Source organism: Hemibagrus wyckioides, linkage group LG19 (assembly GCF_019097595.1).
Source record: "Hemibagrus wyckioides isolate EC202008001 linkage group LG19, SWU_Hwy_1.0, whole genome shotgun sequence".
In the NCBI taxonomy this organism is placed as follows: domain Eukaryota; kingdom Metazoa; phylum Chordata; class Actinopteri; order Siluriformes; family Bagridae; genus Hemibagrus; species Hemibagrus wyckioides.
The window spans coordinates 3831362-3852933 of NC_080728.1; the positions used below are offsets into that span (position 1 = coordinate 3831362).

The following is a 21572-nucleotide window of genomic DNA, read 5'->3' on the forward strand; positions in this document are numbered from 1 at the left end:
CTAGTGTGTATAGACTTACAGCTCCTTTAAAGTCCTCAAGGTTCTGATAGCGACAGGGAACTCCTCCAGACTGTTATAGTTCAAGTCCCTGTCAATACAAGACACAGATCTGGATCACAGTGTTATGAGAAAAGTAAGAGGCTGACTGGATAATTTGAGACTAGAAAAAAAAAAGCAATGTTGTCCAGTTTGGGTAAATCCTTCCACAATCAAAGCATCAAAACCCAGGTAGGTAACATAAAACAAGAACAAACAATAACCCTAACAAAAAAATAAAAAATGGGCAAGGGTAACAACATCAAGGGTAGAGTAGAGTAGAGTAGAGTAGAGTAGAGTAGAGTAGAGTAGAGTAGAGTTGAGTAAAGTAGAGTGGAGTGGAGTAGAGTGAAGTGGAGTTGAGTAGAGTAGAGTGGAGTAGAGTACAGTAGAGTGGAGAAGAGTAGAGTGGAGTAGAGTAGAGTGGAGTAGAGTAGAGTGGAGCAGAGTAGAGTGGAGTACAGTAGAGTAAAGTGGAATAGAGTAGAGTGGAGTAGAGTAAAGTGGAGTTGAGTAGAGTAGAGTAGAGTAGAGTAGAGTGAAGTGGAGTTGAGTGTAGTAGAGTAGAGTGGAGTAGAGTGGAGAAGAGTAAAGTAGAGTAAAGTGGAATAGAGTAGAGTGAAGTGGAATAGAGTAGAGTGGAGTAGAGTAAAGTGGAGTTGAGTAGAGTAGAGTGGAGTAGAGTGGAGAAGAGTAAAGTAGAGTAAAGTGGAATAGAGTAGAGTGAAGTGGAGTTGAGTAGAGTGGAGTGGAGTGGAGTGGAGTAGAGTGAAGTGGAGTTGAGTTGAGTAGAGTGGAGAAGAGTAGAATGGAGTAGAGTAAAGTAGAGTGGAGTAGAGTAGTGTAGAGAAAAGTGGAATAGAGTAGAGTAAAGTGGAGTACAGTAGAGTGGAGTACAGTAGAGTGGAGTACAGTAGAGTAGAGTGGAGTACAGTAGAGTGGAGTACAGTAGAGTAAAGTGGAGTTGAGTAGAGTGGAATAGAGTAGAGTAAAGTGGAATAGAGTAGAGTAAAGTGGAGTACAGTAGAGTAAAGTGGAATAGAGTAGAGTAAAGTGGAGTTGAGTAGAGTGGAGTAGAGTAAAGTGGAGTTGAGTAGAGTAGAGTAGAGTAGAGTAGAGTGAAGTGGAGTTGAGTGGAGTAGAGTAGAGTGGAGTAGAGTGGAGAAGAGTAAAGTAGAGTAAAGTGGAATAGAGTAGAGTGAAGTGGAATAGAGTAGAGTGGAGTAGAGTAAAGTGGAGTTGAGTAGAGTAGAGTAGAGTACAGTAGAGTAGAGTGAAGTGAAGTGGAGTTGAGTGTAGTAGAGTAGAGTGGAGTAGAGTGGAGAAGAGTAAAGTAGAGTAAAGTGGAATAGAGTAGAGTGAAGTGGAGTTGAGTAGAGTGGAGTAGAGTAAAGTAGAGTAAAGTGGAGTGGAGTAGAGTGAAGTGGAGTTGAGTAGAGTGGAGTAGAGTAAAGTAGAGTGGAGTAGAGTAGTGTAGAGAAAAGTGGAATAGAGTAGAGTAAAGTGGAGTACAGTAGAGTGGAGTACAGTAGAGTGGAGTACAGTAGAGTAAAGTGGAATAGAGTAGAGTAAAGTGGAGTTGAGTAGAGTAGAGTAGAGTAGAGTAGAGTAGAGTAGAGTAGAGTAGAGTAGAGTGAAGTGGAGTTGAGTGGAGTAGAAAAGAGTAGAGTTGAGTGGAGTAGAGTAGAGTGGAGTGGAGTAGAGTGGAGAAGAGTAAAGTAGAGTAAAGTGGAATAGAGTACAGTGAAGTGGAATAGAGTAGAGTGGAGTAGAGTAAAGTGGAGTTGAGTAGAGTAGAGTGAAGTGAAGTGGAGTTGAGTGTAGTGGAGTAGAGTGGAGAAGAGTAAAGTAGAGTAAAGTGGAATAGAGTAGAGTGAAGTGGAGTTGAGTAGAGTAGAGTGGAGTGGAGTAGAGTAAAGTGGAGTGGAGTAGAGTGAAGTGAAGTGGAGTTGAGTAGAGTGGAGTGGAGAAGAGTAGAATGGAGTAGAGTAAAGTAGAGTGGAGTAGAGTAGTGTAGAGTAATGTAGAGTAAAGTGGAATAGAGTAGAGTGGAATAGAGTACAGTAGAGTGGAGTACAGTAGAGTGGAGTACAGTAGAGTAAAGTGGAATAGAGTAGAGTAAAGTGGAGTTGAGTAGAGTGGAGTAGAGTAAAGTGGAGTTGAGTAGAGTAGAGTAGAGTAGAGTAGAGTAGAGTGAAGTGAAGTGCAGTTGAGTGGAGTAGAGTAGAGTGGAGTGGAGTAGAGTGGAGAAGAGTGGAGTAGAGTAAAGTGGAATAGAGTAGAGTGAAGTGGAGTTGAGTAGAGTAGAGTGGAGTGGAGTAGAGTAAAGTAGAGTAAAGTGAAGTGGAGTTGAGTAGAGTGGATTAAAGTAGAGTAGAGTGGAGAAGAGTAGAATGGAGTAGAGTAGAGTACAGTAGAGTGGAGTAGAGTAAAGTAGAGTAAAGTGGAGTTGAGTAGAGTAGAGTGGAATAGAGTAGTGTAGAGTAGAGTGGAGTTGAGTAGAGTGGAGTGGAGAAGAGTAGAGTGGAGTTGAGTAGAATGGAGTAGAGTGGAGTAGAGTGGAGTTGAGTAGAGTACAGTAGAGTGGAGTAGAGTGAAGTGGAGTTGAGTAGAATAGAGTAGTGTAGAGTGGAGTAGAGTGAAGTGGAATGGAGTAGAGTGGAGTTGAGTAGAGTACAGTAGAGTGGAGTTGAGCAGAGTAGAGTGGAGTAGAGTACAGTACAGTAGAGTGGAGTTGAGTAGAGTAGAGTGGAGTAGAGTAGAGTACAGTAGAGTGGAGTTGAGTAGAGTAGAGCGGAGTAGAGAGAAGTGGAATGGAGTGGAGTTGAGTAGAGTAGAGTACAGTAGAGTGGAGTTGAGTAGAGTACAGTAGAGTGGAGTTGAGTAGAGTAGAGTACAGTAGAGTGGAGTAGAGTAGAGTACAGTAGAGTGGAGTTGAGTAGAGTAGAGCGGAGTAGAGAGAAGTGGAATGGAGTAGAGTGGAGTTGAGTAGAGTAGAGTAAAGTGGAGTTGAGTAGAGTAGAGTGGAATAGAGTAGTGTAGAGTAGAGTGGAGTTGAGTAGAGTGGAGAAGAGTAGAGTGGAGTTGAGTAGAATGGAGTAGAGTGGAGTAGTGTAGAGTGGAGTTGAGTAGAGTACAGTAGAGTGGAGTTGAGTTGAATAGAGTGGAGTAGAGTGAAGTGGAGTTGAGTAGAATAGAGTAGTGTAGAGTGGAGTAGAGTGAAGTGGAATGGAGTAGAGTGGAGTTGAGTAGAGTAGAGTAGAGTGGAGTTGAGCAGAGTAGAGTGGAGTAGAGTACAGTACAGTAGAGTGGAGTTGAGTAGAGTAGAGTGGAGTAGAGTAGAGTACAGTAGAGTGGAGTTGAGTAGAGTAGAGCGGAGTAGAGAGAAGTGGAATGGAGTAGAGTGGAGTTGAGTAGAGTACAGTAGAGTGGAGTTGAGTAGAGTAAAGTGGAGTAGAGTGGAATAGAGTGAAGTGGAGTGGAGTAGAGTGGAATAGAGTGAAGTGGAGTAGAGTAGAGTACAGTAGAGTGAAGTGGAGTTGAGTAGAGTACAGTAGAGTAAAGTGGAGTAGAGTGGAATAGAGTGAAGTGGAGTTGAGTAGAGTAGAGTACAGTAGAGTGGAGTTGAGTAGAGTACAGTAGAGTGGAGTTGAGTAGAGTAGAGTACAGTAGAGTGGAGTAGAGTAGAGTACAGTAGAGTGGAGTTGAGTAGAGTAGAGCGGAGTAGAGAGAAGTGGAATGGAGTAGAGTGGAGTTGAGTAGAGTAAAGTGGAGTAGAGTGGAATAGAGTGAAGTGGAGTGGAGTAGAGTGGAATAGAGTGAAGTGGAGTAGAGTAGAGTACAGTAGAGTGAAGTGGAGTTGAGTAGAGTACAGTAGAGTGGAGTTGAGTAGAGTAAAGTGGAGTAGAGTGGAATAGAGTGAAGTGGAGTTGAGTAGAGTAGAGTACAGTAGAGTGGAGTTGAGTAGAGTAGAGTAGAGTAGAGAGAAGTGGAATGGAGTAGCCTTTAAACCAAATGATAAAAGATTCAGCATCATTAACGTATATGTACTGAATGAAATGACAGAACACATATCTGTATGAAATGCTGTAACTCCCAGATTATATAAACATCCTCGCCTTTCTCAGTCATACTGCAAATCTTCTACATGAAGTAGAATTATCCTGGAATGTGCAAAACATTTTCTGCTTTTACCCCCCCCCCTTCCTAATGCCCCACAATTCCAGGTTTGCAAGTAAAATATTCCCTGAGAGGGCAACTACAGACCCTCTATTGAGCTAAAACTCCTTATCTTCATTATCTGAGAAGAAGAAACTGGGATGGTTAAAGTGGGATGGACGGAGAAAAGAGAGGGAAAGGGAATGGTGCTTTTGCTGAATGTTAATGAGAGGTCAACTCACAAAGTCTCCAGGCTCCGTAGCCCATCAAAGCTCTGTTTTCCCAGGGACAGCACTCTGTTGTTATTGAGATGCCTGCAGTGAGACAGCAAAAAGAACAGTCAGTTACATCCACCCCTCCACGCCTAGTGAGCTGAAAGCTGACTGGAACAACAACATAAAAAGAAGAAAAAGACAAAAAAAAAGGAAAAAGACCCTCCGTTCTTTTTTACACGTCCTTTCATTGTGCCTGATGTCACTCTCAGGCTAAAAAAATACACTATAAGTACACTCTGAGCTTTATTCAGTGTAGCATGACTAAAAAAACATGGTGATCAAAGGGAACGAGTGATTTGTATTATAAACGGCTTCTTAGAGGGAGCTTTCTCCAAGCCTTTTAACCAGCTCTGTTACCCACAAGTAAAAGTACAAAATCATGTGCTGTGGAAACAAATACATTCCTGTTATCACAGATTATAAATATTCAGGATTAATTGATAATCCTGGGTAAAGTATGAGCAGTCTGAATCATCAAACGACATAACCCAGGATTCTGTTTAACAGAGAGAAAATATTTCATGTGTAAAAAGCGGTCTTGATGCTACATACAACGAAGAAACAAGAATATGTGTAAAAAGCGGTCTCGATGCTACATACAACGAAGAAACAAGAATTCAGGAAGCATAAACTTACAGAACCACCAGATTTGATAGATTGGCAAACGCTCTGTCTGGGATGTGGGTGATCTGGTTGAGGGCGAAGGTCATGGCCTGCAGTGAGGAGAGTGGACGCAGGGCATCGACAGGTACCTCTGTCAGAGCGTTGTCATCCAGCCACAAGTGGCGCAGGGAGGACAGTCCACCAAAACAGTCTGGTGGTACACTTGAGATGTGGTTCGCGTCCAATCGACTGGTGGAAATTTGGGTGTCAGTTTGAGTGTGGAAAAGTTCAGGTTCATAAATAAACTGGTGAAAATTTGTTAAAAATATCATTAAAGTGGGTGACTTTAATGATTGAAGAGATGACCTTAGGGACAATTTATTTAGCACAGAATATACTCATTTGGAATAATAATAAATAAATAAATTAACAAAGATTAGGACAGTATGATGGTGCAGGTTAGCGACGCTGCCTCACAGCTTCAAGGTCCCTGCCTCCATCCTGCGCTCGTGTTACTGTCTGTGTGGAGTTTCCTGTTCATGCTATCCCCATGGGTTTCTTCCAGGTTCTCCAGTATCCTCTCACCTCTGAGAAACATGCCAGTACGTGGAACAGCATGTGGGTATTCCCACCTCACTTTTTGGTAAGGATCTGGATCCACTATGACTGATTAGATTAAAGGCGGTTACTGAAGGTGAATGAATGAATGAAGCTTCTTCAATTTTGAGTGTCTATTAAAGTAGGGGCAATATTTCAAGAAATGCCAATTAAAAACTGTAAAATCTTCCTACTTAATCTACTTAAAATATGAGCATACTCTCACATCACACTGTATAGTTTGTAATGCCAGGCTTTTGTGCTGCTCTTCACCTAATCTACTGCTCTTCATTCAGATTCACCAACTCTTCAGGGTAAATGACAATATAATTGTATCTAGGTGTCTCACAATTAAAGTACAAATAACAGTTAAACAATACTAACTTCCTGCTCTTAAATGCTACCTTTCAATTACCCTGGAAAAGTTTAAGAAGACAGTGAAGACTGCGATGTAAAACCTGGTTTATTTTATACAAACCTGCCAATAAGCACATCAGCTGCCATGGTCTGCCTCACACTTTGAGATTAAAGTATAACATTTTAATTTACATTTTAATTATTCATACATTTATATTTATGTCAGTATATACACAAGTAAACATTTATGGAAATTAAATAAACATCTAACAGGACTCTATAATAAATACGACATATACTGTACATCACAATCAGCCCATTATAACGGCAGAGTCACACCATTATAGAGTCACACCATTATAGAGTCACACCATTATAGAGTCACACCGCAGGTAAATCCTCACTGTGTGTGTATCACATCTCTGAAAATGGCCATGAATAATTAAATTAGGTTTCAACTTTTATTCACTCAATCTGTATTTTTTTTATCATGCAAACTCCTGAAAATATACAAACATCTTCAAGTGATACTACATTAATTCTTGGTATATATTAATAATATTTTCTACCTGGGTTATCCTTGTCTTTTTTTTTTTTTTATCTTAAATTTTCAGCACTTTATTTGTGAATGTTCTTTGCATTCACCAGGAATGAGCTGTGTTTAGAGCTGATTCATTTCAACCCCAGAAATACTGCTGGAATCGACTGACAGCTCTCTCTCTCATTAACAGGGTGTTTCCACCCACAGAACTGTTGTTCACAGCATTTTTTGTTTTTTCCGCATCGTTCTAAACTCTGGAGTCTGTTCTCTCAGGAGATCAGCAGTTTCTGAAATCCTCAAACCAGCACATCTGACACCATCATATCACAATAAAAGTCACAGACTTTTTCTCCATTTTGTTTTTGATGTGAACATTAACTGAAGCCTTTGTGCTGCTGCCACATGATTGGCTGATTGGATAAGATCATTAAGAAAATTTAAGATTTATTAAACCTGGTTTCTGCTGTACCACCTGTACCATCTTTCAGCATCCAGCTTGCTACAATACACCGTTATTTGGTTTGGATGCTTTTGGCATTGATACTGTGAGCTAAATATCATATACAATTAGAAGTTATAAATAAAGATACTGTAATGTGGTGATTTGGTAAAATACTTTCTTTATATCGCCGGTACATGATTAGCCTTTCTTGTTAAATTGAGTTTGATCAAGTAACAAAACAACTACAATAGACGGACATTGTGAGGCACTATGCTATTTAAAGTTTCAATCATTTTACCTGATGGCATAATCTCCGCTGAGAAATTAGCTGAAACTAGATAGTCTATCTACACACCCTGACTGAAGCTCACCCCACTCACCTCATTTTGACCACTAAGAAAACAAAGGGCAAAGAAAGGAAGCATTTTTTCTCTTCCCTGACAACTATTACCAAAGATACCTAAAGAGACAACATTCTTGAACAATACCCACCCTGTTCCCTCTGCCAGGCAGAGTGCTGTACAGAACAGCGCTTATGGATTAATGTGATCCTGGGCTGACAGTTTGCATGGATTTGAGAGCGAAAGAGGCAGATGAGAAAGAGATAAAGAGAGCAGATGGGTTCTAGCGCAAATGCATTGAAAGACAATCTTCATTCAGCCTCCTGTACTACCCTTTCTCCGTCTTTTTTTAAACTGATCAAAGTTGAGGCCTCATGAGGACTGAATTCATTTGGAGAAGTCTAAGGGTCCGCTCTTTTGTGTCACTTTCGTCCCTTAGTTCCCGTCCCCCCACCTTCTGTTTCATATGATAATTAACAGAGCCTTGCCACTGAGGGGGTCAATCTGTAACCAAAACAAGAAGAGAAGAGAAAAGAAAAGAGAGAGTGTGTCTGAAAGACATTAAGCCATATGTGTGCTCCTATGTACTCACAGCGAATGAAGGTTCGGCAGGCTCTTAAAGGCCTCCCTGGGGACCTCCTGAAGCTGGTTGTTTTGAAGCATTCTGTGTGGGAATGTGTGAGAAAAGGCACAAAGAGAGCATCATGGTCCAGAGAAGGTACAAGAAAAGAACAGTAACAGATAAAGCCACCAGTGAAATAATACTAAAAATACCAGTTAGACTGAAGATACTGTCATTGTGTACTATACATATTGCTACATATGACAATGCGTGTCATTTTGCGTGTACAATACAAACCACAGTGCATCCTGTACTACTGCACACTGCTCTTCTGTGTATGTATCCCAGTGTTTGGGACATTCTTTCTATATTTACTCAAACTAAATGTAAAATAAAACCTTTTGAACCAGTAGCTGTTTAACACAGAATGTGGAAAATTCCAGAAATTGGAGTAATGGTGCATTTAAGTCATGTTAGATGAACTGTTGAACCACCACAAAGTCGGAATTACGAGTGGGAAATCTCAGGAGTTTTTGACTTGGGGGCATGTCGGTGGAGTCAACAAATGCAACATCCGTAGCCGACAGTAAATTAGTAGACATTTAATGTTTAATCGTCTCAGAAGCTAATTTCATGGGGTTTTTTTAATTTACAATAAAACAAGCTAACTGCCTGCACAAAATATAATAGCACTGTTCAATCACGATATATGATGCAACAATAAAATTTATTAAAAACATAAAAAAAGCAAAACACCTGATGCACAACATTTGCTCTTCATTTTCTAGAAGTAATGTTAAAAATCCTGCTGTTTTATTTGTAGTTAATTAAGAGAAGGTTCACCTTCATATCGCTCTGACTAAAGTGACTTGAACACACCTGACTTCATAATTGGTTTGGAAAGAAATTTCCCAGGAGAACTCGAACACACAGTAAGCTTGTAAACACAGTATAGTGTCTTTGTGTGTGTGTGTGTGTGTGTGTGTCAGTGCTTTTACACGCTTTAATTGATGTATGAACAGGGAAATGTGCCCTGCATGGACAGGAATATGTATGTTTAAAAGAATGTTTTGTTTACAAGCACTAGGAGCACTGCTTAACACTTTTTTACTTTGGATGCATCATGGGAAATTTAGGCACTTAATATTGGTTCACTGTCCAAAAAAAGTCAAAAAGTCCTGCTTTAATTTTAGAAACTACCTGACAAGCCAATAGTCTAGCACACCCTCCAACACGCTCTCACAGAGACAAGCAGTAAAGCTTACTCACAAAGTTTTGAGATTGACAAGGCCATCAAATGCTCCTTCAGGAATGTCCGTCAAATCATTTCCTGCTAGTCGCCTGCGGAAAGAGCAAAATGCAAAACAAGCTGAATGTTAGCTTTAACAGCACAATGAAAGTGACTAGAACGCTCATGTCTCATTTAGTTAACTGTAAAGAAGTATGAATTTGTTTGTGGCTTATTTAGTGATTAAGATTGAAAAAATATTTTGATTGTTTTGATTTTTTTTTTACCACCAACGTCAACTACCTTAGACGTACAGCATGTTAAGCTGTAATAATCTTAATCTATCCATCTTTGCATCTTAGCTAAAGATACTCTCGGTCCTCACTCCACACATTTCATGTTACTGTACGTTTCTATTGGCAAGTCAATAGGGGAGTCTACTGTGCTCACATCTGAGATCATTTATAGCAATTAATTAGAAACAGATTTATTAGAGATTTAATTCACTAGCTAAGAATCCCAGTCACATAAACAGAAAAGCTGACTGTCTCTTTAAACAGTCTGGAACATTCCAAAAATTGATGTAATGACATTCAGAAGCTTCTGAATGTCCAAGCAATAGACAAATCCAGGCAATTCAGCCAAGGTCTCAGAAAAACTATTGTACATAACCAAAAGTCGGGCTTCTCCAAGCAGCAATACAACTAAAGGCACAACAAGCATCTATCTATCTATCTATCTATCTATCTATCTATCTATCTATCTATCTATCTATCTATCTATCTATCTATCTATCCATCCATCCATCCATCCATCCATCCATCCATCCATCCATCCATCCATCCATCCATCCATGGGGCATACAGACCCGACATGCACAAATTAACCCAGAGATGAAGAACTTTCATTAAAAAATTTCGACTGAACCTCAAAACAGGTGAAGGAGCTAGAGGCATCAGATACCAATTTATCTACAACCTCCATTAAGAGAGTCCTGTAGGGCTGTGTCCTGAAAGTCTGCCACACAAAGAAGAAGGACCATTATGAAGAAAAATGTCCATAATGATCAGTGTATATATAAATGAAAAATGGAAAGGTTTTAATCTGAATAAATGTAAAGCATGGTTATGGTAGCATCATGTTGTGGAGGTGTGTTTTTGCTGGTAAGCGGACTGGTACTCTTCAGAAAATACATAGACGGCATCATGAGAAAAGAGGATTATCTAGAAAAACAACATCAAGACAACAGACAAAAAAAATTAAAGCATGGTCGCAATTCTCCTAAACACAGCTCCAATACTGAAGCTAAATGGCTTAAAGACAATAAAGTGAAAGGAGAGACCATCACAAAGCCCTGATCTGAGAGGAGATGAAAACGTGTGTGTGAGCAACAAGGCCCACAATCCTGACTGAGTTCCACCTGATCTGTCAGGAGCAATGAGCAAACACTCCAGCTAAGTCTTGAGTAAAGTTTGTGGTTCAAGCAATTAAATGGCAACGACACCAGTGTGTGTGTAAACTTCTGACCCACTGATAATCTGATGAGTAAATAGAAGCTGGAATAAATCTGTCTGTCAATTTTTATTGTGAAATAACCTTATAACCTGCCCCATAATCTGTATATTGTGGACTCCATTTAATTGTGTTCTATATAGCATTACAAATTAAATGTATAGAGTAGTTTTTTATGTCTGTGATTTTGAAGGTCACCAACAGCCGGTACCAAATACCTTGTGTGTAAAAAACATACTTGGCGAATAATCCTCATTCTGATTCTGATTATGGAGATCAAGTAGATGCTCTAAATGACTTAGGACATGAAGTGTATGGTAACATGAAATGTGTATGTGTACAGTATATAGCTTATGTGTATGGAGACGTTTGGCCTCATTTGAAATATAACACTTTTTATATCTGTGCAGTAAATTCTGGTACCTTTGGTAACGATGAAAGAAGAACATATATTAGTTGCATTTTATTCATCTGCTGCCATTAACCAGTTGGATTTCTGCCTTAATGGAAGCACAATCACATATTAGTTCAGGTTTATGTGATTTTATATCACCAAAGACATGGTGTTAGAGAATAACTCTATTTTAATAAGATTTACAATGACCACAGTGTGGAAAATATTAACACAGAGTGAAGAGACATTGACAATAATCACTCGTTCGACACGAGTTAGAGACAGATTTCTACATGCTAGTATCCTGTTTCACCTCTTCAAATCAACTCCGCTCTTGCCAATGTGCTTCAATGTTAAATTCCACAGTGTCTCAAGAAACACGACACGAAGGAGGCCAAGGGTCTGCGTGTACCCTGTATACCAAAGAGTCGGCATTCTAACAGGGTGGTGCCATTTGTTACACAGAGATGTTGTATCTCGTCCATCGCGGGGGCATCAGCAGGGGGAAACATGATAATGAATAAGGGCATCCATCCAGGCGCTACTAACAGATTGGAACGCCGCCTCTCCGTATGTTGTGGGGCTTCCGAGAAATCGGTCAACTTGTATGCAGCAGTGGGCAGTTTGCCCTGGACAAACACAAGAGCAGAGACACTACACCTGAGCAAACACTCATGGGAGAATTTGTTCTTAATAAATCATGGCTACCTGTTTCTTCATGAAGCAAGCTGTCGGCTGAAGGGTCAGACAGCAGGTTGGAAGAGGGCACAGTGAGGACAGAGGAAAACATACGATGGCTGCTGAGTGGTTAATCCTGTAAACCAGTCCAAATAAGTTTGCGCAACAACAGTTGCATGCTTGCCTTCAGCAAACAGATTTGGCCACACTGCTTGTTAGACCTATAGCATATTTTGTTTCTTAATTTATTTATTAAAAAATAGTTTATTTTTCTCAAGATTAAGGTAAAGTGTTGAGTCAAATAAAGGAAATAGCAGTTAATAAAACATCAGCACTGTAAACATAAACACTGGTCTGAGACACAAAGGCTCCTTAAACACTGTTAGTACTGATAGTTCCCCATTCTCTAGTGCTCAGTGTTGATATCAGTGGTTCCTGTGCTATATTATATTGATAAAAGACAAAGGGGCATCAAATGAAAGGGAAATGCTGTGGGGTGTGTAATGTTGAAATGAATGCATTTCTGTGCAACTCAATACAAAGCTTTTCTGACTGGATCACCTTTATCCTATGATGAAACTTTTCTATCCTGATAGGAGTGGTCTCTTACTGCATGGTTTGATGTTTTGGACAGCTTCCTCTATCACCACCATTTTTTCAATTCAAATTCAATCCAATTTATTTGTACAGCGCTTTTAACAATGGACATTGTTTCAAAGCAACTTTACAGAAATATAAAAACATAGATTAAATATGACACGCTTAATATTAAATTAATATTTATCCCTAATGAGCAAGTCGGTGGTAAGGAAAAACTCCCTGAGATGATATGATGAGAAACCTTGAGAGGAACCAGACTCAGAAGGGAACCTCATCCTCATTTGGGTGACACTGGACAGTAAATAATGTAAATGTAAACAGTGTCCTTTCTACAATTGTTTATAGTCAAGTGAAATTGTGCAACCAAGAGCCCCTGGGGAACTAACAGGTCAGCGTAATTTCTGAGTTCAGCATAGACTTAACACTAATTCCTCCCTGCTGAAGTCTTTATATTTACTGAATACGTACTGATGAAGATCCAAGAACAATGCTGACCACAGTTTAAAGACGGATCTTTGCGGGAATCTTTTTTAACATATTAAGATATAATTAAAAATTTTAATTTGATATCTTTGAGATTTCGAGGAGGCTGCACTACTGGATGACCAAAACACGACATATCTTTTTGCTCCCTGCAGCCTGATTTTACTTTACAATTATTGTTTACTAATTCCCAGTTTATTCTCATTATCTACCAGCCACTTTTCTGTCTCTGCAGTTCAGCTGTGGTCTTTTATAGGCTTCAAAATGCGTGTTTACACTTAAGCAGGAAGTTGAGGACCTGGATATTCTGTCTGTCAAGTGGTTAACATCCATCCATCCATTGTTTATACCCGCTTTATTTCTAATTAGGGTCACAGGGATCTGCTGGAGTCTATCCCAGTACACATTGGGCGAAAGGCAGGGGTACACCCTGGACAGGTCACCAGTCCATCACAGGGCCACATATAGACAGGCAACCACACACAATCATTCTTATGGGCATTTTAGAATTACCAATCAACCTAATGTACATGTTTTTGGACTGTGGGAGGAAACCGGAGTACCTGGAGTAAACCCACGCAGGCACGGGGAGAACATGCAAACTCCACACAGAAAGGCCACGCCTGTTCGAATCCGGGATACGAACCCAGGACCTTCTTGCTGTGAGGCAACAGTACTAATTATAATTATGAACCATTATACTTGATAAGGAAGCAGACAGAAATTCACATCTTTATATAGCAGGGGTCCAAACATTTCAGATCACATTAAAAATCTGGACTTTATTTGTTCATTTAATATGGGAAATAAGCAGAGGTTTCTAACTGTGAAATATTTAAAGCAAAGAAAGTACATGATAAATATCTGCACTATTTCTAACTCCCTGTTCAAGCATAAGCAAATGTGTAATATTTTCATTCTCATTTGCTTTGTACAAAAGCTCAGATTTTCCTCATGTCTAATCTCTTCTGCTCAAGCGTGAGACCAGATGACACTCTGATAGATTTGGTCTAAGGTTTTACACGAATACGTTCATGCAGCTCATGTGCACGCTATCATTAAAGCAGAAAGGAGACTAAATACTAAGAAATTCATTTCAAAGTTACAAAGATTCTCCATATCACTCACATTGTTCTCAGTAAAATCATTTATAATGACTCCATCATATACTTTTCAATACATTTCCTCATGTTATATTTGCGCATCGAAAACATTTTTAACATTAACACATTTATGTTCGTGAACATAAATGTACAGATATTTAACTCAGATAAAATGTCTGAACTCTCAGGATCTTTCTTTAAATAGTGTGAAAGTTTAAAGACATTAAAGAACAATGGTTTTGTGTTCCTTCAACTATTTATGTGTTAAGGTCATTATGTTATTGAAAGATCTACCTGCAGCCAAACTTTAACCTCCTTCCAGAGGCAACCACTAGACTCAACACCTTCACCACTTGAGTTTAAAGTAACACTAAGGAGCTTTTTCTTATATTCGGCCCCTCGATCTCTCATATCACCTCCTGACTGTGCAGTTGTAAGATGGAGGTTGTGTTCACTAGAACTCACACACAAACACACACACACACACACACACATTTCCAGGTCACTTCAGGATTCGCCGCCATATAAACAGCTCATGAACATTCATGCAAGGCGAAGTCTTGCCAATCCTTTTGTATTATGCGAGTTCGAAGCCTTATTATTTAGTATGGTCTTGATGTGTATGACCTCTGCTCTGTTTCATGGATTTGACTCTTGGATTACCCTTTGGCCAGGATTACTCTGATCGCCAGTGTTTTGACCTCTGCTTGATTTACGGACATTGATATTTGGATTGTGATCCATGAATGAAACCTTATGCACATGGATCCTCACTGTGCACATGGAGTCTGTTGTTACAGCAGAGTGCTCATTAGCGCATTACCTCCTCAGACATATTTAGCTGTTCATGAAGCATTCGACATTCAGGTATTTATTACTCAGGTAAATAGGATTATTATAAGAGGATTAGGTATGCTTTTGAGCTAAGGTGCACTGTTCCTAAAATACCTGGACATTATGTATGTCTTTTTATCCAATACCTCTTCCAGTCTATTGCACTGATTGTATTTTTCTTATATTGTCAATACAAGAAGAAGTGTGTGTGTGTGTGTGTGTGTTTGGATTATACTCACAGCTCCTCCAAAAACTGAAGAGTGGTGAAAGCATTGCTGGGCAGCTGACTAATGTTGTTCATGCTCAGATCACTACAGAGAGATAAAAGGAATATTAAATCAGTCTGTATGGATTGTGTATCTGTTTACCAGCAAATGAAAGTGAATGAAATGTAGCCACATCTCTGCTATAATCAAAATATCATTATCAGTAGATTTAGAAATCGAACCTCTCATAGTCAAACAAAAGAGCAGTGCCAGTACTGCATGTACAATAAGCGTCAATATTTTCCGTGTATAGCTGAACTCAATTTGGAATTGTTTATCTCCATATAACAAAGAATAAAAGGAAACCATTCCCCAACATATCTGTTGAAACTACTTTCACACAATGAGTTGGCCTATTAGCTGAAATGAATGATTCTAAAAAGAGAAAAGCTAACAAAAATCATATTATTTTATTTTTATTTATATTAATATTATTTAAAAATCTTGGTTTAATAAGAATACGCCCCATTCACTATAACATCCCTTAAATAGGAATCTCAGGAATAAACACATTGACATTTTTTTCTACATCTGTGTAGAATCAGAGCAATATATTGATGGCTTGAATAAAAAAAAAAAAAACCTGTTCAGTCTGGCCCTTTAGTTTTCAAGAGCAGAAAACGACAACAAGGTTGTGGAAAGGTACCCTTCATTTGACAGATATACAAAGATTACCAAAGCTTTTATCAAAACTAAACGGCTAGGAAAGAAAGGACTTGGTCAGAGAGGCCACCAGGAACCGAATAGCAATTCTGAAAGAAATTTCTCAAAAGGGTTCATCTGAAGACACCTGAAAGATCTTCCAACAAACTGGTAAAAGGTTTTTTGCCAACACGACCCATCACCTGCAAACCATCACCAAACAATATCCCCGTGACTGTGAAGCATAGTGGTGGAAGCATAATTTATAGAGATGTTGCTCATCTGCCAGGACTGGAGAAGATGTTGAGTAAAATCCAAGTGAAAATATATAGAAGGGCCTGTAGGTTGATGTCTATCAGCAAAAACCATCTAACTTCTCCCAGCTTGAACACATCAGCAAAGAGGGGACGATTTCCAAAACCAGGTCTGCCAACCTTGTGGAAAGCTTCCTGAAAATACTGGTAGCTGTAGTTGCTGCCATGATAAAAGACATTTTCTACTGGATGTAATAAAGATTATACAAGAGAAAAGACATTTAGATTACTCACCAAAATGTCTTTTGTTTTTGACAAGCAAAACAAAGAAAGTTCAGAGTGTTAATATTTATCAAATGATATGGCTTAGTTGATGTTTTAGTCCACAGCAGTGGACAAATCAACACAAAGTGGTGTGTAAGGAGATCCCCAATTAAAGCAGCGCACCGAGACGCCTTCTAGGAAACTGGATTGACTCTAATCAACAATGCAGCAGCTGCATAATTAGGTTTAATGCAGGGCTGAGGGAGCTTGGAGAAAGTTAGGCAAGCAAAAAAGAGGCAATTTCATAGCTCCTCAGTGTCTTTCCCAAGGGTCTAAAGTATCCAGGCAGCAGGGGGCAGGGAGGGTGAAATAAATTACAGGGCAGCTGACTCGCATAGGGCAGGGATACCTTTTCAAAGAAGCTGATGGTCACTCTCTTCCCTTGTCTCTCCCTCTTAGCTCTGCTGCAGAGGATTGTCTCGTCCCTAAACGCAGAGTACAAAAGGAGGTCTTTTTGCCAGGTGGCTCACTGTGTCTAGGTGAAGTTGTAGGATACCTATCAATCTTATCAGATGGATAAAATTGTTAGGTACCATGCAGTCTCGTAATTCTATCAGCCTCATTCCTTTGGACCCATCATGAATAGTCTACTGGTTTGTGGAGTCACAGTGTCTGCAAGGTACACAAAGCGAGAGAAGAACAGATAGCGGCTTTGTTTGTTTACCATGGCCGCTCCAATTAAATGCACAGCCAAAGGAGCTCCTTGCCCCGAAGGAGAAAAGAAGCCAGGCAGCATGCCCTCCTTCAGGCTTCGTGAAAATGCCTTTGACTTTCATTCCCCAAAACTACATACTACTGAACTTCAGTGGCCTGTACGCTGAGGGCTGCAAAACAATGGTTGATCAATGACAAAAATAATCTTACCAGTATTTGATTACACAGCTTGAAAATCAGACTGGGTAAAGAATAATCAAAGAAGAAGGGACGAATCAGGTTTCCCTGCACCTGCTGTGGTTCAGTCTGCTGCCACAATGAACATCTGGCACCATCCTTTAATTGGACTTCCATTTCAGTGAAAAGGGGCAGGACTGGTCAAACAGCTTCACATTACGAGGATACGAGGCAATAAATCTTCTTCCAGAAGTTGGGTGTTGAGTTTTTAGCAGTAGAACTTTCTTGTTGCTCACTGATCAGACAATCACCAGCTCTAACACCAGATCAACACAGCAACGCTTTCGACCAAGGCATTAGCGATGAATTGCTTTGACTGCATCCTCTCTCAGTTATAAGCTGTTATGAATAAACACATTGACCAAAATAATTTATGTATATAAAGTAATGCTATTAGAAATAACAAAACCTTGTGCATCTAGTATCTTACACAATACATGCAATATATAGCCAAAAGTATGTGGACACCTAAACATTACACCCATATGTTCCCCTTTTGAAAACCATGGCCATTAACACAGATTTATTCCCCCATGTTTGCAGTTATAATGTGTTCCACTCCCCTGGGCAGGCTTTCCACTAGATGAACATTAGAGCATTAGTGAGATCAGACACTGATGTTGTAAGAGTGAGGAGGTCTGGGGTTCACTCGGTGTTCAGTGGGGTTGTTCAGTGGGTGTTGCCTACCTGGGGACGCACCAAGATGCATTATGAGAAGAAGACAAGCTGGTGGAGGCAGTGTGATGCACTGGGCTATATTCTGCTGGGAATCCTTGAACCCTGACTTTCATGTTGATGTTACTTTCTGCACATACCACCTACCTAGACATTGTTGCAGACCAAGTGCACTCCTTCATGGCAACCGTATTCCATAATGTCAGAGTCCTCATTCAGAATGATGCTCCCGGCCATGTGACAAAGAGTTCAGGGTGTTTACTAGGCTTCCAAAATTGCACATCCTTGGTAGGACAAGCCAATGTTTGGTCCCAGATACCACAGCACACCTTTAGAGATCTTTGCAGAGTTCATGCTTGGATGGGTTCAGAGCTGTTTTGGTGGCATAAGGGGAATCCACACAGTATTAAGCAGGTGTTATGGCTGATCGGTGTAAATGGTGTAAAGACTTACACGCTTAGAGATAAACAGTATAAACAGTGACACAGAGATAACTGGTATGAAGATGTACACACTTAGAGACTAATGCTTTAAAGACTTACACACTTAGAGATAAACAGTATGAATTGTCACTCACAGATAATTTGCACACTTAGTAATAAATGTTGTTATATATATATATACATTGTAAAAAAGTCTTTTATAAATACTCACAGGTAAGTGGTGTCAGCGCTGAGAGACTCTGGCAGTGTGGTGAGTCCTCGGTCAGCGCAGTCCACTCTCACATACACACCGTCCTGCTCGCAGGTACACAGGACCGGACAGTCGCCTGTCCGCGCGCGCGACCCACAGCACCACTGCAGCAGCACGAGCCAGAGGATTAAACGCGCACGCGACAACATCACCATTCACGGTGCACGAGAACGCAGCAGCTAGTGTTTCCACTGGTCAGGAGAAAAAAAAAACCTTTGCTGGTCGCAGCGCAGGACGATTATTATTATTATTATTATTATTATTATTATTAATCTTGCGCGCATGGGCGGTATGGAAACACAGGTACTCCGACTTGAAGCTGCTATTTATCCGTGGAGAGTCTCTACCTCACCGTCTACGGTGTGCCTCGTGCGCCTGACGTCACTGTGTACCTTGTGTGAGGGTCGGTGGCGAGTCACATTCAGGCAGCACAGGGGGAAAAGTGGGGGATTAGTCTCCTAAATGCTAATGCTCAATGCGTTTAATCTAATCTCAATGATGTGAAAATAATTAGCCTATAAAACTATTTGCTTCTCAATTAAGTTCAATAATAACAATAATAACAATAATAATAATAATAATAATAATAATAATAAAAAAGCTCCATGAAATATATCCACAGTATCAGCAGCACCTCATGACAGATGTTGGTGGGACAGGACAGCATTGATAACGACAATTTGCCTGAAACAGAATTACACAGCCACAAAATATCCCCATAACAGATAGCCGAGAGTCAAATCCAGTCCAGCATCTTAACTACAGCACTCTGAGATGTACAATATATGGCCAAATGTATGTGGACACCTCACCATCACACTCATGTGTGGTTCTTCCCCAAACCGTTATAATAAAGTTGAAAGCACATCATTATTTAGGATGTCCTTGTATGCTGTCATTCTATCATTACTGTTTTACTGCAAGTAAAAGACCCAAACCTGTCCTAGCATCATGGAATGCAATTCCTGATGACAACAAAACTATAAAGACATGATGGACGTTTGATGTGGAACAACTGTAGTGTCCCACAATGAGCCCTGACTCTGACTCAACCCCACTGAAAACCTTTAGGATGAACTGGAACACAGACGTAACTCCAGACCTCCTCACTCGTACAACATCAGTGTCTGATCTCACTAATGCTCTTGTAGTTGAATGATCACTAATCCCTATGGATGTGATGGTCAGGTGTCCACATGCTTTTGGACATATAGTCCTGCTGAGGTTCACACTAAAGAGCGAAATATTATTAACCAGGGTTTCAGTATGATTTCCAGCAGAAATACATCTCAAATACCACTCAGAGGACATGAAACTAGCCTAGAAAATCACTGGTGTGTTAAGAAAAGGTTTTCTCTTTCTTCGTGTGGGAAATAAGTCATCATGGTCTACCACCTAAACATGCATTATTAATATATTTGGAAACATAGATCTTAGGTCCTTGATCAAATTTAGGAAAGAAAGAACCCTAAACCATCTAAACAACCCTAGTCTTATACTTTGTGTCGTGTGCATTAGAGAAACATAGACCTTATACCTTACATCCTTCAGCAGGCTTTTATTTGAAAACTTCAACACAATCATACGAGAAACTATTTCAAGCACACGAAAAAAAAAGTGTTGCAATCAGTCCAACATATTTCTAGCGATATATCTACGTTTTGATAACTATCTCCACCACTTAGTCTAATTTGAATAAGGCTTGGTGGCCAGACTGTGTAGGAAAATTGAGTGCATATCTCACCACAAACTTTGATAACAGAAGAACAGCAAATGTCAGCAATGTGTGGTTGAATTGCCAATCTAGCCAATCTAGCAAACAGAGTTTCTTTTATACTTTAATCGCACCAAAAACATGCCAGAGAAAAGACTTCTCTACTAAGCATTACCTTTTACCTCATATTTCAGATGAGGACTGGCAGATTGGTGTGTGTGGCAGGAAACAGCGTTTCAGTGTTTATTTCCCATTGGGGTGTCTATCTATCTATCTATCTATCTATCTATCTATCTATCTATCTATCTATCTATCTATCTATCTATCTGTCTGTCTGTCTGTCTGTCTGTTTGTTCAATACTCCAGTATTTCTCACTGCAATACAGCTACCCTACATGACTTGCTTGTGTTTTTCTGCCCCCTGCTGACCTCTGAGGAAAAGTGGCATTTAGGCTGGCTTTTATAGCCATGTCATGTGTCTTTAAATAGATTTGTAATTTGTTTTAGAATTCTTAAAAACTATGTTCTTGCCCAAAACTGAATTCTATAACATTTACAGAGAAACTGCACCTTACTCATGTGTATCTTCACTAACTATTGAATGCAGAAAATACAGCCACATTCATTAAATCTTATCTCAGGACTTCCGTCTCTTCTGTCTGTTTTGTCGTCCATCTTAATTTAAACACTTATATATCACATCTTGTGTATTCACAAATTGTTTAGATAAGCATTTAAAGTTTAACGCCTGTATTAAGAATGCCATATAATTATGCAAGTAGCAGGACCGGTACCAGTACTGCTGAAAAGGGGACTCTTCTTTTTCTTTCCTTCTTCAGTGAGTGAGTGTGACAGCTGAGGAATTAAAAGAAATAAATAATAAATAACAGAACAGAAGCATTAGAGATTTCTCTGATGAAAATATTTGATTGAATTTTTTTTACTTGCCATAACTTTCACTCAACATATTACATGTATAACAAAATCAAGAACAAAAAACATCTGCTTATAGCATTAACTGTTAAGATTTCACCTCATCGTAGCCTAGAAGTTTGTAACATGAAGCAAAGGAAGTAGTTTCCGTTGGCTCCTTTTTTATAAGAATTCATGGAAATACCCCACAACACAATATATGAGAGAGAGAGAGAGAGAGAGAGTCTGACAGAGAGAGAGAGAGAGAGAGAAACTCTGACCATATGATGCAGTGAGAAAGAGAGAGAGAGAGTATGTGTCTGACAGAGAGAGAGAGAGAGAGAGAGAGAGAAACTCTGACCATATGATGCAGTGAGAAAGAGAGAGAGAGAGTATGTGTCTGACAGAGAGAGAGAGAGAGAGAGAGAGAGAGAGAGAGAGAGAGAGACTCTGACCA

The 21572-nt window shown here is 39.7% G+C and overlaps 1 protein-coding gene across 2 annotated transcripts in view; it reads right to left on the minus strand.

Annotated features, from left to right (window-relative positions):
* The window catches only part of LOC131370012 (leucine-rich repeat-containing G-protein coupled receptor 5-like), a 28109-nt gene extending 9272 nt beyond the window's left edge, over nt 1-18837 (minus strand). Inside the window, exons 1-7 of one of the 2 annotated variants that reach the window (XM_058417024.1) lie at nt 18451-18837; nt 14984-15055; nt 9182-9253; nt 7943-8014; nt 5106-5321; nt 4437-4508; nt 20-88 (exon numbers count right to left, since the gene is read on the minus strand). In XM_058417024.1, the coding sequence (XP_058273007.1) occupies nt 20-88; nt 4437-4508; nt 5106-5321; nt 7943-8014; nt 9182-9253; nt 14984-15055; nt 18451-18644 (767 nt within the window). In that variant the 5' untranslated portion in view covers nt 18645-18837. Of the gene's footprint in view, nt 1-19; nt 89-4436; nt 4509-5105; nt 5322-7942; nt 8015-9181; nt 9254-14983; nt 15056-16579; nt 17571-18450 lie in introns of those variants that run through there. The other variant, XM_058417025.1, reaches the window with a different exon arrangement.
* Between the last annotated feature and the right edge of the window lie 2735 nt (nt 18838-21572).